This window comes from Pelodiscus sinensis, chromosome 2 (genome assembly GCF_052426305.1).
Source record: "Pelodiscus sinensis isolate ZL-2025 chromosome 2, ASM5242630v1, whole genome shotgun sequence".
NCBI classification, from domain to species: Eukaryota; Metazoa; Chordata; order Testudines; family Trionychidae; genus Pelodiscus; species Pelodiscus sinensis.
This window is the reverse complement of record NC_143053.1, coordinates 44,790,100-44,806,637: the sequence shown is the minus strand read 5'-3', so window position 1 is coordinate 44,806,637 and position 16,538 is coordinate 44,790,100. Positions and strand designations below refer to the sequence as shown.

Below are 16,538 nucleotides of genomic sequence, written 5' to 3'. Positions count from 1 at the left end.
AATCCTCAGCAAAACAAAGTCTCCTCTCTCTTTACAGTTGTTCCCATTTCCATCTTGAGTTGTCATATAGTACCACATCATTATCAACCAATACAGAGGGATGAAAGTCACCTATGTGAGAGGGCCAGCACAAATTCTGTGTGTCAGTTCAGTCTATTTTGGAGGCTTTAAGTAGTTCATAGCCCTTATGTTGGCTCTCAGCATGAGTGAATTTCACCTTAGACCAGTCCTGTACTTTCAGATTTATAGAAGGAATCTGCGATTCAAAATTTTAAATTAGCGATTCAAAATTTTCGGGACAAATTTTGTGAGAGCATAGAATTTGGCCTATTTCATTCTACAGCAGGGTGAAGTCTGCAGTAGTACTTTATACTGTGACTTCTTCACTTCATCTCTTTTGCATTGTTCTGGTCTGTGGAGTTTAGTATGAGAAGTATACGGAGGCCACAGGAAGCATAATGAGATGAAGTTTCCTTCATGGTTCTCTATCTAATGTCTCTGTGCTGACAGATGAGCCATTACAAATAATTTTGTCACAAATTTTATGATTTCCTATCCAAATTCTGCATGAGATGCACAATTACACAGCAGTTGATGAGTGAATGTCATTTCACTACTGACTTATTCTGCCACCTGCTGTTGATGGTGCTTCAATGGATATAATGTTTACTTAAACTACACTAGCAGCATTACATCTGCTGTTTGCTTTCAATCGTCAATTATGTTTGCGCTGACAAAACAACTGTTTTCCAAGATTATTCAGTCATTGCCTAATTGTATTCATGTTTGAGAACAGAAAAAAGCAACTTTAACTTTCTGACACACAGGCGCATATACAGTGTGTTGCTATTTGACATAATACAGCCTGTCACAATTTGCCAAATTTTGCTTCATATCTTTATTACAAATATTTCTTATTAGTTCTGATGCGTGAATGTAACCCACACACCTATAAGATGTGGTTCACTGTCCCTGGTAGTGGCACTTAGACTACTTAGATTGGGAAATAAGAAAGAGTGAGCTCTACAGCTTTAGCTGTAGAGGCTCCTATGCTAATCTCCAGAGGTTCCAGGTTTGGTTCAACCTACAGGCAATTATATGAAGAAACTGTCTCTAGTGCTAAAATATCCATATGTCACTGAGTAGGTCTACCCTTCAAACTGGAGATGTAAATTTCGAAGTCATACCCATATTAGCTCTTAGACAAGTAGATATTCAGGGTAGCTAGACCCTGTGCAGCTCACTATCATAATACTACCCTATTTTTAGTGCAGTGATTATATCACAGAGAGCCCAATTATGTTTCTTCAAGCTGAAATTTATACCTCCAGTATGACATGTAGATATACCCACTGGATTACAAGTATTTCTGATTAATAAAGCATTAGAGGGCCTGGTTATCAATGGGCTAACTTTGTACATGCACAATCAGATGCACAATTGAGGATTTGCATGTCCACATCTAGTAGTATGCATCTGAAGTGCATATGTACATTTGCAACCTCACAAATGCCCCTTATTGAAAAGTCTAATTGCAAGTAAGTAGTCCAATAAATATATAGTTCTGCTTTGTACCTGTTCCTTCTCCAGAAGATGTGTTTAGAAGCTAATTTACAAGCCCTAGAATATATACTGTTCACTACTGCAATCTGGATCCTTGCAACTGCACTGCTGGCTGTTTGGAATATTTCCCAGCTACGAATGTGGTTGGCTGTGAAAGACACTTCAAGGCCTAATTGAGCTTCCTTGCTCCCTTGGGCACATTTAGCAGCTACCCATTAATAGAGAGATTTGCTCCTAATTCTGAATGTGAATAAAATCTACACAGGTTTCTGCTGTGCGATAACAATTTGTTTCTATTAATAGGATTTGAAAGCACACACTCTTTTGGTAGAGAGAGAGAGAGAGAGAGAGAGAGAGAGAAAGCACACTAAATTTGATCCAGTCTGTAGCTCTTGCACAGTCATACAATTGGATGAAGATCTGTAAACAACCTATTTGTCAAACTAACAACTAATAAGTAAGCAGAAAGACCTTAGTTCAAACTTCATGCTAAAATCAGCCTATAGTAGAATCTGATTTGGAATGGCCAAGTCTACGACACTCCTCCCTCTCCCTCCCCCTCCCCCCCGGCCCAAAAAAAAGGCAAATCTAAAGCACTGCTCACAGCTAATCTTTTGTGTTTATATCTGCATTTCCACCACCAACCCTCCTTGATCACAAGGATCTGAAGCTGGAGCCACGGGAAGAGGCGGTTTTGGAAGGAAACACAAAATCTGTAAGTGTTTTTCAAGGCAGTGAATGTATTAAGGTATTTATGGATGAATTTTATATGGTGCATACTGTATCCATCTGCAGCTTGGTTGAAAAGCCTAACTCACTTTTCAGATAGTAAGGATCTATTTTATTGCAGCAGAGCCCAAATGCATAAGAAATAATTCCAAAATCTTTTAGAGGCTTTTCTGGGAGAAAAGGAAGTATCACCAAAAGGGGAGGACATGAGAAAATACCCATTATTTGGAAATACTGAACAAAGATAGCAAACAGTAAAAGCAAAGAAGCTAAGAACATATTCAGAAATGAATTACATGTAGGTTTGCATGCTAACAGAAAATCTTCAAAACAAATCAGTGTTGATACCAAGGTTAAAAATTAAAATCAAATACATATGAAAAGAGACAGGTCATGATGGTACTTAATAGAAGCAAACAAGAAAAACAGTTAGCTTTTGAAATAGTATAAATGCAAGTTGAGCAATGAGACTTTCATACCAATAATAAAGCCAGAAAGGAATCAAAGCCTGGACTAAAGATTCCATTGTGTTGGTTGTTAAGCAAACATCGTTTCTTGAAATACTGAATAAACAAAATAATATATTCAATGACTAAACCAAAATCCAAGTCCCTTAAAATATTAGAATTATCATCATCAAGAAGTCAGGAGAAAGTCTGTTGTATTCTCAATTACTCTTCTAGGGTGTATCTAGACTACACGGTTTTTTCGAAAAAAGTAGTCTTTTCGAAAAAAACTTCAACTGCGTTTAGACTGCAGCTGCATTCTTTCGAAAGTAAATCGAAAGAACGTGTCAGTTTTTCCAATCACGGTAAACCTCATTTTACGAGGAATAAAACCTTTTTTCTAAAGTACTTTTTTTTTAAAAAAAGGCGCTATTGAATGCAAACTGTGCTTTTTCGAAAGAGAGAGTCTAGACTTTCGAAAAAACTGCTCGCTTTTTCAAAAAAAATGTGCTTGTAGTCTAGACTCTCTTTTTCAAAAGAATCTCTTTTGAAAGTATCTTTCAAAAAAGTATCTTTCAAAAAAGACTTTTGAAAGAGGCTTGTAGTCTAGACATAGCCCTAGAGTTTTACCTTTCATGAACTTTATTCATTCTGTAAAGGGGACAAACTTTGTGAGTCTGTGTATGTTTTCAATTATTTTCAACAGGTAACTTCAAAAAATTACTATAATACTATGACCACATTATACATTTTTTGTTTTTCATTTAAGTTCACAAGGACTAAATCAAAAGTGAATCAGAAGCATATATGTTCTTTTTTGTCACCTCTATTTCCTGATTATATGTCTGAGAAAACCAGTACTAGAACATATAAAAAATAGAGTTGTACTCCATAACTTGAATAATTTTTGGTGCAGTTTGCATCTCCCAAAACTGGAATTCTCTAGTCCAGCAACATCCATGGTCCTGGAGCAGAGAACCCCGGTAGCTTATTGGCAGGCGGGCAATCTAAGAGAGGCCACGCTGAAGCAGTAGGATGGGGAAGGGAGCTGGAGCCAACGGCAGCCCCCAGAAGCCCCTCTGGCACCGGGACTGGGTCAGAACAGCCCAGATAGTGCAGGGGCCAGGGCCAGAGCCTTGGGCAGCGCACGGAAGCTGGGCCAGAGCCTGTAGGCTGCCATGGGGTAGAAGCCTGAGCCCTCAGTAGCCCGGGGCAGTAAGACCAGAGCTGGGGCTGGCAGTAGCCCCAGTTACACATGGCAGCATGGGGCCAGAGCCCCAGACAGCCCACAGAAGCAGGGCCAGAGCCCATGGGCTGCTGTGGGCCTGGGACCAGAGCCTGAGCCCCTGACAGTTTGGGGCTGGAGCCTGTGGCAGCCTGTGGCCGTGCGGGCTGCTGGAGCACTGCACGCTGTCTGGCTGGGGCAGCAGCAGAAGGGCCAGCAACCCAGCAGACAGCCCGGCAGGGGCTTGAGGTAGTACCCCGCTTCTCCTCCCCCCACCCAGAGAAGCAGAGTCTGGGGTGGGGGCTGTGACAGGGAACCTTCTCTAGTCTGGCAAGTTCGCTGGTTTGGAACTGGTCAGGTCCCAAGGGTGCTAGATAAGAGATGTCTAACCTGTAATCTTTTGTTTTGGACTTGTGAGCAACTGGAGTCAAAGGGATGTACTAGAGAGCCCATGAACCAAACTGTATCTGAAGACTTAGGTTCAACTTGAACACCTACTTGTGTATTGATTTATCCATAGAAATGTGCTGACTTTTCTTATGAAATAAGCAATTACTGTTTCTTGACATAATCAACAAAACAAACTCATCCAAGCTTTGGACAAGTCACACAAGTTTTCAAAAGTGGCCACCGATTTTGGATGCCTAACTTGAACAATAACCTAGGTGGTGTAAGAATAACACCTATATAATATGTAGATTCAATTACTCTAAGGTTCCAGAGCACTCAAACAGTGGATTGCAAAGCCTGCAGAGGAGTATCGGGGAAGGTTTTTTTGTTTGCTTTGTTTTGAATGATGGAATAATTGATGTTAGTCTTACATTTTATAAAAACTTATATTTACAAAAGCTAAATGTAGGGGCAATTGGAAGTGAGAGTATCCCCTTAAGATTTCCATATACAGTAATCAGTGTTTTCTTAAATTCTGTGCTCTACCTGATTGCTCAGTCTGAATGATGCATTACTTTTTTTTTTCCATGTAATGTAATAAAGTTGGATATACAAGATATTAGGGATGTATAAGGTAAACTAGTTACCTGGTAAACATTAGGCTTACTAGAATGCTTGTGGGGTAATAGGTTAACCAGACTATCAGCCACATTGGGCCATGTGGTGGGAACCCCTTAGTCAGAGCAGCAGTTGCAGCAACCCTGGGCAAGGGCAGGCAAGACCCTGGGCCCAGCCATGCCACAGCAGCCCCAAACCCTGGCAAGAACCCTCCTCCCCCTTCACTGCCCTGCACCCACCAACTTAAACAATATAATTTGAGTTGTTTAACTGGTTAACTATTTTGATTTATATCCCTACTTAATATCATGGATTTCAGGACACACAACTTGAGAAACCTAAGGCTTGATTTTTAAAGGGGCTAAGCACTTGTCACCCTAATTGAAGCTGATGAGAGCTAAGATGTTCAGCACTTCTGGAACTCAGGCCAAAGAGTTCTCAAACTAGGAACCTGAGTATTTTCTAAGTTTAAAATATTTGGAATTGATAGGAGGTACATGACACTGAATACTGTAATATCTTTATCAGCACATAATGATTGTTCAGCGTCAAATGTCTGTGCTAGAGGAAGAACTAGAAGAATTCCGACTCGCTCTGAAACAATATGTGGAGTCTGCTTCTACTCGGACTGGATGTTTGCAGTAAGTATGATGTTACTAGGATCCTACCAATTCCACAGTCATAGGATTTTAAAAATTGTAAATTACACTACCTCATCTATTTAAATCTGAAATTTCACAATATTGTAGGGATTCTGACCCAAAAAGAAGTTGTGTGGGAGGTGGGGTGGAAGTAGGGGACGTTGAGGTGCTGTGATCTTTACTTCTGCAGTGCTGTTAACAATGGCTCTGCTGCCGAAGTTGAGAAGCTGGAGAGCAGCAAGTGATGTTGGGAGTTCAGCTCTGAAGGCAGAGATGCCACCAACAGCAAAGCGAAAGTAAGTGATCATGGTACGATACTGCCACTCTTATTTCTGAGGTACTGCTGCTGGTACACTGCCGTCCAGGTAACCACCTGTGAAAGCATCCATTGCTCTCCATCCACCCAACTCTGAATTCAGTGCAGAAGTAAGGGTAGCAATGTTGTGACCCCTCCTGAAACTCCTTTTTGGGTTAGGAACCCCAAATGGAGAGAAACTGGTTTCCTCCATGCAATCTGTATAGTATGGGGGTACTTATGAACAGATAGACCATCTTTTCCTCTATTGGGGAACACATGAGGGTAGAGTTGAGACAGGACTATTGGAATAAGAGGGAAAGTTCAAAGCATATCAAATATTCCCAATTTTTAATATGGGGAACACAGCTCAGGCCTCCCTTGGGAAGCCTTCCTCACAGTTTGAGAATTGCTAATTAAAAGGGATGAGATTCCCTCCCTGTGCTCCACTAAAAAGGTAGTAAACAAAGGTTTTCTAAAAACATTTAAGTAGGCTTCAAAGGATTAGATTTTCATTAATAAATGTCAATTCTACTGTATGTACACAAACCAACAAAAAAATTCATTTACAGATAGGAAAAGAAAGAAAAAATACTTATGAGAACTTAAGGTTTGATTTTAAGGATATTTGCTTTGCATCTTTTGAGAGATGATTTTGATTATTTGTTGTTTAAGATAAAGCTTTAACATTTGAACCTCAACTTCTAGTAATCAAATAATTATTCTCTGACCTCCAAATCTCCCACCATTTCTCCACAATTGTGAAAATGTAAATTGAAAAAAAAAGTTAGCACACTGATATTCATTGAAATTTTTAAAAAAATATCGAATTCTACTCTATATCCAATACTTAAAAGATAAAATCATCATTAGCTGAGCAATGCCAGGGATGTTTGCCTCATTTTGTGCAAGCCTGTGAGCTAGTGTTTGAATCATTACCCTCTAGCCTAACAAAATGTAATGGGATACAGGTTGAACCTCTGTAATCCGAGATTCCCTGGTCTGGCAACATCCATGGTCCAGTAGGACCATAGATGTTCCAGGGCCAAAGAGTCCTGGTGGAAGGCTGGTGTCCCTGCAGCTGGGCTGCATGGCACAACCCAGCAGGGCTGCTGGGAGGGGCCAGGAGCATAGCTACCTTTATGATTCACCAATTTTGGAACTGGTCAGCCCCTAGAATATGTAGAAGCAAACTAAGAGCTACTTTCACTTACACTTGGTTGCCTATGGCTGGACCTGTTGTTCTAGTAACAGTGAACTACAACATCTCCTTATTCTTCCATTTTCCCACTCTACCAGGAGCTGTACTATCCCAGCATTGCTCTTCAGAAAGGGGTGTTTCACTGAATTGAACCAACAGGACTTTATTTCCCTTTCCATTAACAAAGCAGTGCAAAGGGCCTGTCGAGTGATTGAAAAAAAATCAGGTCCACTTAGTTTGTTTTGGCATGGGAAATCAAAGAGGAAACTATATCTAGTAAAGTAATAAAATAGGCCAACTTACACTAAAAACATACAGGTCAGATCTCATGTCAAAACAAAGTTTGGAAAAGCAATCTATTTTTTGGAACAGCTTTTTTCAAACCTAGTGAATATGGGCAAAGGGCAATCTCAATTGAGGATTAAAGTTAGTGAAATATTTTCACATTTTCCAACAGAACATTTTTGTGTCAAGTGCCAATTCTATAGAAGGGATATAACTCACCATAACAGACATTGTAAGGAAATTAACTTGAAGGGGAAAAAAAAGTGAATTTTTTGTAGTATTTAGGAATAGTTAACTATGACTATCACACAAGGGCCAAGAGATGGAAAACAAACAAAAATGGTGCTTACCACAAACAGAGTCTACAACATACCAAAACATTCTTTAATAACACTGAACTGCACACTGGTCATAAGAAAAATCCTAAGCTGAAAATTTAACTTAAAGAGCACATATAAAAAAAATAAGATTTGTTGTCCCAAGTTAGCAGATATTTGATATGTCAGTGATGCCACCTGCTGGTCACCTGCTGATTCAGTCTAGATGTTTTATTCAACTGTATATAGTTCCTGATCACATCTTCATATTGCATAGTGTTCTATTTTTCCATGAAGCTTTTTGTAAATGCAGCATTACAAATCAAATCAAGACATATATTTGAAGACTAGGTCCTGAGTATGAGCTTTATAGGGTGCACTGAAGCAGATGACACAATGGGAAGGATTGGAGATATGTTCCATGGGACACTTTAGGCCACCATGGATTGATAGATTGGTAGAAGAAATCCTTGGCAGGAATAAGGCAACTGGATGAATAAACCCATGAGTAGATAATGGCATAAGAGGACATGCGGGGTCCCTTGGTGCTATCACAATAGAAATAATGATTAAAAGATATTGTTTTAAAAATACATATGAGCAGAAGACACTGACCATACGTGACACATATGACTTCACGCTTCCAAAGCTCCTCAGGGGTGGGAAATAATTTTTGATGTGGAGGGGGAGGGGGCGCAACACCAAAGTTTTGGAAAATGGTCAAGAGCCACACTTTTCTATGGCATAACTATGTGATCTGGGATGGAGGTTGGGTGCAGAAGTAGGCGTAAGGTCTGAGAGAGGGTATGGGTGAAAGAGGGGGTTGTGACCTCAGACTGGAAATTGGTGTGCAGGGTCCAGGAGAGGATATGAGTGAAGGAGAAGATTCTGGCCTGGGGGAGGGATATAGGATTGAGTGCAGAGTCTGGGAGAGAGTTGTGAGCTGGGGGTAAGGAGGGTGAAGAGGGTCTGGGTGGTGACCTAGGGCAGAAAATTGGGGTGAACGATCCATGAGGGGGTATGGGCCACAGCAGAGTATTCTGGCCTGGGGAGGGGCACAGGAGGAGGTGCAGGGTCTGGGAGGGAGTTGGGTGCAGGAGAGAGTGGGTACCAGAGGCAGGCTGCAGCTGGGAGGTACTTACCTAAGCAGTTCCCGGCCAGCAGCTCTCTCAAGGTTTCTCTGCCTGTCCCCCGCAGGCTGTTCCATATAGCCCTCTGCACTGGGTGGGGGGAGGCTTTGCATGCTACACAGACCCCCAGCAAAAATCAGTAAGCGCCTCTTGGCCCATTTCTAGTCAATAGAAGCTGAGAGATTTTGCCAGGGGCAAGGTGCAACATGCAAAGCCTCCTCTTCCCCCTCCCTCCGCAGCACAGAGAGCCAAAGGGAACAGGCTAGCCATTTTGAGTGGGTGCTGCTCTGTGCCACATGTGAACGCCAGTCAGATTTAAAGGCTAGGTGGGCCATTCAAAGGCTAGGTGCCCACCCCTCATCTATGGCCCAGCCTGCTTTGATGTACTTCTCACCTATGAAAAATGAACCTTTACAATGCGATTCTGCAGTAAAGCAGCATAATTTGAGTGATGATTTTCAGAAGGGACTGATTATTTAGATGCCTTACTTCTTGAGTATCCCACTCTGAGCTATCGTACCCAATAAGCTTGATTTTCTGAGGGTGGATAATCTGCCCTTTCTGATAATAGGACCCTTTTAACCAGTCTCAAATTGGGAACAAAAGTACTGACACATTTAAGTCACTACAAACTGTTGAAAATCTTGCCCTTATTTCACAACTTATTTCACTTGCTCTGTGGTAATTCACCTATTATGCTGATTTGCTATGCAGTGAAGTTGGACCACGTCTACAATACCGGTAAGATCGAAGCAGCTGGAGTTGATCTTCCAGGGTTCAAATTAGTGGGTCTAGTGAAACCACACTAAATCAAACTGAAAGGCTCTCCTGTCAATGCCAGTAGTCCTGCTTCTGAAGTGTAAAGAAAGGTGATTTTCCACAGTGTGGACAGCACCAACATTTGAGTTAAGATAATTGTTTAGCTTAGCTTAAATCAAAGTAACATAGCTCAAGTCATTTGCAACACAGATGTTTCTAGTGCCCGATATTTGACCCTCAGACTATCCAAGTATACACTTTTTACAGAAATACCTGAGTTTTGTTCAATAACTGTACAGCAGCTTGGAAAAAAATGTTGCTGATTAAAATAATTCTATCCTACAACTTTCAGTGTTTCCATACAGAAGCTTTCAAGTGAATCCCGCTTCATTGTTTATGAGTTCTGGGAGAACACCAGTGCCTGGAATAGGCAAGTAGTGAGATTACCTTTTGTATTTCAGGCTGATGTGAAGGTTAAAAAGGTAACTCCATAAAAGTAGCGGATATAAATATTTTTAATTATTTTATTTACTTTACAATTAAATGTCATTAAGAATGCTTCATAACAGTTTTCCCTACACTATTTGAATATCTATGTAAAAATACTGGAAAGACATCCACTATCTTAATCAGTAAGAGCCTGAGAGTGGTGAGATACAGAGTAAGGAGTCATCAAATAGGGACAGTAGTTGAGTATAGAAGGAAAGTAGTACTGGGCTCATAGGATGATGGCAGAGAACTAGTACACAATGGATTAGAAGTCAAAAGGAGACACACAAACAGTTTGGAGTCCTGATACATAGGTAAGGGCATGAGTAATGTTAAGCATGTGAGTGGCACATGCTTCCCTCCAAAGTATCGTGCCCCTGCCACAGAAGTCTAGTAGGCTTCCAGTCTATTCAGGAGTTTAGAAGATACCATACCTAGGGGATTTTCCACCAGCTGGTTCCAGCCTTCAGAAGACTAAGGATATAGGGAAGTGGGAAGAGGTAGAAATTTCTCTCTGAACTATTCTATAAAATAGATCAGGCCAACCAATCTGAAGGTGGAATCCATTATTTTGGGGGTTTCGGAAGCCTAAAATCTTGTTTATAGACTCCAGCCCAATCAGTTCAGAAAGTTTTTTTTTTTTTAATCTTGTTAACTTCTCATCACACATGTATACAGCCATCTCCAGATGAACTACTGCAAGACATTCCAAAGGAGTAACGTGGACTTCTTGGAAACTCCAGAACTCATGACAACTATGCTAGTACCTGGTAATTATCCAAATTTTTTAAAATTTTACTTGCTTTATTTTGAATACTTCCCATTGACAAGAACATTTCATATGTAGAACTGCAGATTTTGCCCTTATTCAGCCTTCTTTTGTAGTTTTGCCTCTGTTTTGCTTTTTTCTTTAAGCACCAAGTGTTTGTACAGTCATAGAATTGTTAAACACATCAATAATAGGAATACACAGAATACTTTCTCCTATTGGAGAAGTAAGATTATTACAAATTAAGTATTAAGATAACAAATATGGTACAGAAAATATCCAGAATAAAGAGGTTCTCTGTAAATAGTAAAACTGTGTTACTTGGAACTTTAAAAACAAAACAATTGTTTAAAAATACTGAGTAGAAAATGTCTGTTCTCTCAAACAGCTAGATTTCAATTTAATTGCAGCTGCTTATATTACATTGACAAAAAGAGGTCTTAATTTATCACCCAATTGTGCATATTTACTGCAACTTTACTCCAAACTCCATTCTGAAAATTTGAGATGCAGCCTATTCTCATATTACAATTCATTTTATTGGTATTATAGTAACACCTAGTACTAAGTGGTATACATGCACCTTATAAGAGAGACACTTCCTAGGCCAAAGGCTTATAGTATTAGTAGACAAGAACAGAGACAAATGGAGGAAGCATCATCTCCATTTTACAGATAGAGAACTGAGGCCCAGAGAGAATAAGTATGTTGTCCAAGGTCATACAAGAAATCTCTCTGAGCTCAGAACTGACCCCAGACCTCCTACTGTACGATCTAAGTCTACAAGTCCTTATCCAGTGCCTAACCTCTAGACCATTTTTTCTCTCCAGCCGAATAATTGGACCAAATACTGAGGTTCTTACATCAAGCAAACTCCCATAACACAAACTCCTCTGACTTCAACGAGAGTTTGCTTGAGCAAGGAAGGAGTAAACCCTAATGAAGGAACGCAGAATTTCTCAGTAATTTAGTAAAATAATCAACCATTTCCCTCTGCATCATAGTATCACCCTACACGGTGCCAATGGCTGGGGTGTAATTCAGTAAGGGTTGGAGAAAGAAGAAATAGTAGTGTTCCAATCATGGCTGGAAAAAGTATGTTTAGCATCAAACCAAATAAAACGTGTATATCATTTATAAATATCTAAATATAAAGATCAATCTGAAATCGAATTTAAAAATGTGTTTAAAACATGAACTCTGCCTTTTAAGTGGTATTTCAGTCTACAACATTCCTCCTGGTAGATTACTACCATGGCAACTACAGTATTGCTCAATATGAATTCCTTATTCAAAAAATAATAGAGAAAAGTAATATTTAGGATATGCGTAGTTTAATTCTCACAATGTATAAGCTACATTTTCTTTTAGAAATGTTATTTTTCAATAAGTGCAGTAATTGAATCATAAGGATCTCTGTACAAATTTGTATTCAAAGGAATGAAAAGGTTTAAGAGATATCAAAAGTGATGGATGTGAGGCAATCAATATATTTTATGCAACAGTAACATACAATGGAGACTGAGACCAGTTTAAAACTCAGCAAAGACAGAAAAGAACTGCTACTAATAGCTGTAATTTTGTAATTGATGTAACCCAGGAAAGCCCAGCTTAGACACTGTTACTGCTTTTCAGTATGATCCTTTGTAACCCAATTTTCCAGCTGAACTCACCAACAAAGAAATGAATTGATTTCTCCAAGGTCACACACTGAATCTGAGACTCAGACTACAAACCAGGAATTAAATCCTGGAAACCCTCTCTTATGTGAATAATTCAATTTATTTTAAAATGAGTATATGCACCCAAACAAAGATCAAATCACAAAAGTAACAGGTTTGCTTGAGTGAGGTCTAGGATCCTCTTTGCAATAGTAACCAGTGAAGACAGTGATCAGAATCTACTGTCATTTGACAGAGGCATCTTTTGTAGCCTAGACCCATGTCATATGACTGGGTATTAATAGAAGACCAGTGACCAGGTCTGCTTGCTCCACTCTGTATGAGGCTGCCATGAATCAGTACTAGATTTGATGTGTTCTTTCCCTTCACTGGAAAGGGTTGAACTCCCAGTGCAGTTGGAGCACTTTTTCAACAAGATTGACCTGACTTCAGTGCTCATAAAGCAGGAGTCTGGCCTTAGCACTAGCTTAGGAAAGATCAATGCTTAATGATGCCTTCACAATCTTCCACCTCATTGCCCTTACAATTTCAGCTGCCTAAGTGAGGGGATGGATATACAGGCTCATATTTGGACTCAGATGGACCAAAGGAATCAGCTGATCCCAAATACTTTTTCACTATATAGAAGTGTAGGCAGTGCATCTATAAGGTAAGATCCAATTCTTAGGCTCTTCAGTGGTCCAAGACCACTGATTTTGATTTAAAACAGGGAAAGGAATCTGCAGGAATCACAACTGAGTGTTATCTGAGCAAGGTATTTGTCAAATGAGGCTGCTGTACCTTGCATCCTATTTTAGATCAGAGGAGGAGAAAGGTGGACAGATACCTCAGTCAACTACCCTTGCTTTAAAGGCTGTTGTGAAAAAGTACATCTTTCCCAAGGTCAATCACCAGTTATGGTTACCATCCTTCTTGCAAAAGCCTAACAGTAGAAATGACCACAGCTAGAGGAAAGAGCTGCTATGTTAATGGCATCATACCTTCAGATTGAGCTATGGGACTGGAATTTATTTGGACATGTGTACCAAACCACTGTTGTAGCCCAAAGCATTACAGACAACTAGACTTTCCTGGCCAAAGTTGGGTGAATCTAAGGAAAAGAAGCTCCATTCTCGTCAATAGCCTTCCTTATGACAAATACTGAGAATTTAAAAATCTAGTCTATGAAAGTACAAACAGGCCTGCAGATCAAGGGGGGCAAAGGAGGCGGATGCCCTGGAGCTCAGCAATTCAAAAAGAGGCCCAGGGCTTCACCTCCCGCCTCTCCCGCAGCCCTTGGTCCTTTTAAATCACTGATAGAGTGCTGCACTCAGCCCCACCCATTCCACCCTCAGCCACACTCCTTCTGCAAGTGCAGAGCCAGGGCCCCCCCACTACACTTGCCCACAGAAGCAGTCAGCTCCACTGAGTGAAAACTCTCTCCCCCTTCCTCCACTATTCTATTCAGCTCTTCAGCCAACTTCTCCTGGACTACCACTCTCCTCTGATTAAGCAAGTTTTGTCTTTAAAATGCATGTCTCCAATTATTTTTGGTGAGAACTGAACACAATAAGAACTGTTTAATGCTTTTTTTAGGCTAGGAGAGGAATAGATTATAGATAGTCTATTTAGGGTTCAAAAACAGTTTGGGGGAGAAGGGAGGAAAGAGAGGAATATTGTAAAAAATAGAGTAAGAATTGTTCAAACATTTATTTTTTCCTTTCCAGCTTCCTGGTGGGTCCTGAACAACAACTAGAAGCTATCATTGTGGCTCCAAGTAATGGTAAATGTTATATTTTGTATTCAAACCACATCCATACAGCAGTCGACAGGTGCTACAGCTAATGGAACAGGATGTAACAGTATTTACCATAAGCACAATCTTTTCCATTTTAAAACATGTGAAAACTATGTATGCATTACATTCTCTCCTTGTGACTCTTTTGGTGAAATCTTTTTACAAGCTTATGTATGGGCATCTGTGCCCCTGCTAAACTGCTAGAGATGTGTGTTTGCACGTGCTCAAACCAGACAAATTATTGTACAGAAATGTGTCTTATAGAAATGGTCAGTGCATGTAAGCTTTAAGTACTTTGACGGATTTTATCTTTATGCTAATAAATAGTTACTCCAAGCTTCCATATTGTCCTCTTTTCAAGAAATGGTATGACTAACATTCTTATTTTCATGAGTTTCTAATTTTCTGTTTTAAGTAAAAGGCACCAGCCTATGTGGTGAAGTCTGTGCTGGCAGCTCTCCCAGCTAGCACAGCACCTCATACATGTATACATCAAATCATTCAGAAGAGTGAAGGGCTGCTGCCTCCCCCAAACAAGTGACAGAATCATAGAAACAGAGCTACAAGGGATATCAAGAAATCATCACGTCCCAGGTGCTGCTGAGGATGGACAAAGAAAACCTAGACCATTCTTGATGGAGCATTTATCCAATCTTTTCTTAAAAATCTCTAATGTTGGGGGTGGCTGTGAAATCCTTCGAAGACTATTACAGAGGATAATCTTTATATTTGAAAAAAATTCTTAAAATCTAACCTACATGATCCTTGCTGCAGATTAAACCTATTACAGTAAAACTCCGGTGGTCCAGCATCCACTGGTCCGGTTCGTCTGATGGTCCAGCACCAACTGCAACCCGGAAGTGCTCCGGCAGCTGCTTCAAGTTGTTAGTCAATTACACTAACTGCAGCTGGATCTGCAGGCGACAGGCTTGCAATTTATCTTTGCTCTATCTATTGCCTCTGGGGGGCGGGACAGGAAGGAGAGAGGGAGGAGAAGGGGACCGAGGTCGGCGGCAGGGGCGCCAAACTCTCCGTCATGTTGCAGGGTGGTGGAGAGGGGGCAAGAGGCAGGCAGCTGCTTCAGGAATTTCTAGTCAATTACACTGCCCCGGGCTGGATTCACAGCCGACAGGCTCTCAGTCTACCTTTCCTCCCTATTGCCTGGGGTAGGGGGTCAGCGGGCAGGGGTGTGCTGAACCCTCCCTCCTCTTGCAGGGAGGCAAAGCCTGCAAGGGACAGAACCAGAGAGTGGGCAAGAGGTAGGCAGCCACGTTCGGGAAGTTCTTGTCAATTTCACTGCCCCAGGCTAGATCCACAGCCGACAGGCTCTCGATCTACCTTTCCTCTCTACTACCTGGAGGAGGGGGGGCAGAGGAAGGTAGGGGTCGATGGGGGAGGGAGCAGGGGTGTGCCAAACCCTCCCTCCTGCTGCAGGGAGGCAAAGCCTGCAAGCGGCAGAACCAGAGAGAGAGGGGAAAGGAAGGCAGCTGTTTCAAGAAGTTCTAATCAATTACACTCCCCCAGAAACAGGCTCACAATCTACTTTCCTCTCTACTGCCTAAGAGGAGGGGGACGGTGGGAACGGGTGGAACGGGTAGATCCGTAGGTGACAGACTGCTGCTGAAACTCACAAGGGAGGGGTTTGGCACATCCCCGCCCCCTCCCCCGCCGACCCCTACCTTCCTCTGCCCTCCCCCCCCCCTCCAGGCAGTAGAGAGGAAAGGTAGATCAAGAGCCTGTGGGCTGTGGATCTAGCCTGGGGCAGTGAAATTGACTAGAACTTCCCGAACGTGCCTCCCTGCAACAGGAGGGAGGGTTCAACACCCGCCCCCCCCCCCCGCCCCCACCCCCCCGCCCCAGGCAGTAGAGGGGAAAGGTAGATTGAGAGTCTGTTGATCCAGCAGCGGCAGTGTAATTGACTAGAACTTCTTGAAGCGGCTGCCTGCCTCTCTCCTCCTCTCTGTTTCCGCAGCTCGCAGGCTTTGCCTTCTTCTAAAATGGTGGAGGGTTCGGCCCTTGCAGCACTGTTCCCCTCCGACGAGACCCGCCCCTGCCAGAGTACCTCCTGATAGTCCGGCATTTTTGATAATCCGGCACCACCTGGGTCCCAAAGGTGCCAGATTATTGGAAGTCTACTGTAATTCTTATCCTATCTTCAGTGGACATGAAAAGCAAATGATCACCACCCTGTATATAACCCTTAATATATGTGAACACTTACC

General features: G+C 41.5%; 2 protein-coding genes across 8 annotated transcripts in view; one reads left to right on the top strand and one right to left on the bottom strand.

Annotated features, from left to right (window-relative positions):
* The window catches only part of NECAB1 (N-terminal EF-hand calcium binding protein 1), a 114,075-nt gene extending 99,405 nt beyond the window's left edge, over positions 1 to 14,670 (top strand). Inside the window, exons 9-13 of one of the 2 annotated variants that reach the window (XM_006127493.5) lie at positions 2,225 to 2,278; positions 5,500 to 5,612; positions 9,952 to 10,029; positions 10,767 to 10,858; positions 14,246 to 14,670. In XM_006127493.5, coding sequence (XP_006127555.1) covers positions 2,225 to 2,278; positions 5,500 to 5,612; positions 9,952 to 10,029; positions 10,767 to 10,858; positions 14,246 to 14,274 — 366 coding nt within the window. In that variant the 3' untranslated portion in view covers positions 14,275 to 14,670. The remainder of the gene's footprint in view (positions 1 to 2,224; positions 2,279 to 5,499; positions 5,613 to 9,951; positions 10,030 to 10,766; positions 10,859 to 14,245) is intronic. The other variant, XM_014575687.4, reaches the window with a different exon arrangement.
* C2H8orf88 (chromosome 2 C8orf88 homolog) overlaps positions 1 to 16,538 on the bottom strand; it is a 127,316-nt gene that overhangs the window by 75,059 nt on the left and 35,719 nt on the right. The gene's annotated exons all lie outside the window — the stretch shown is intronic.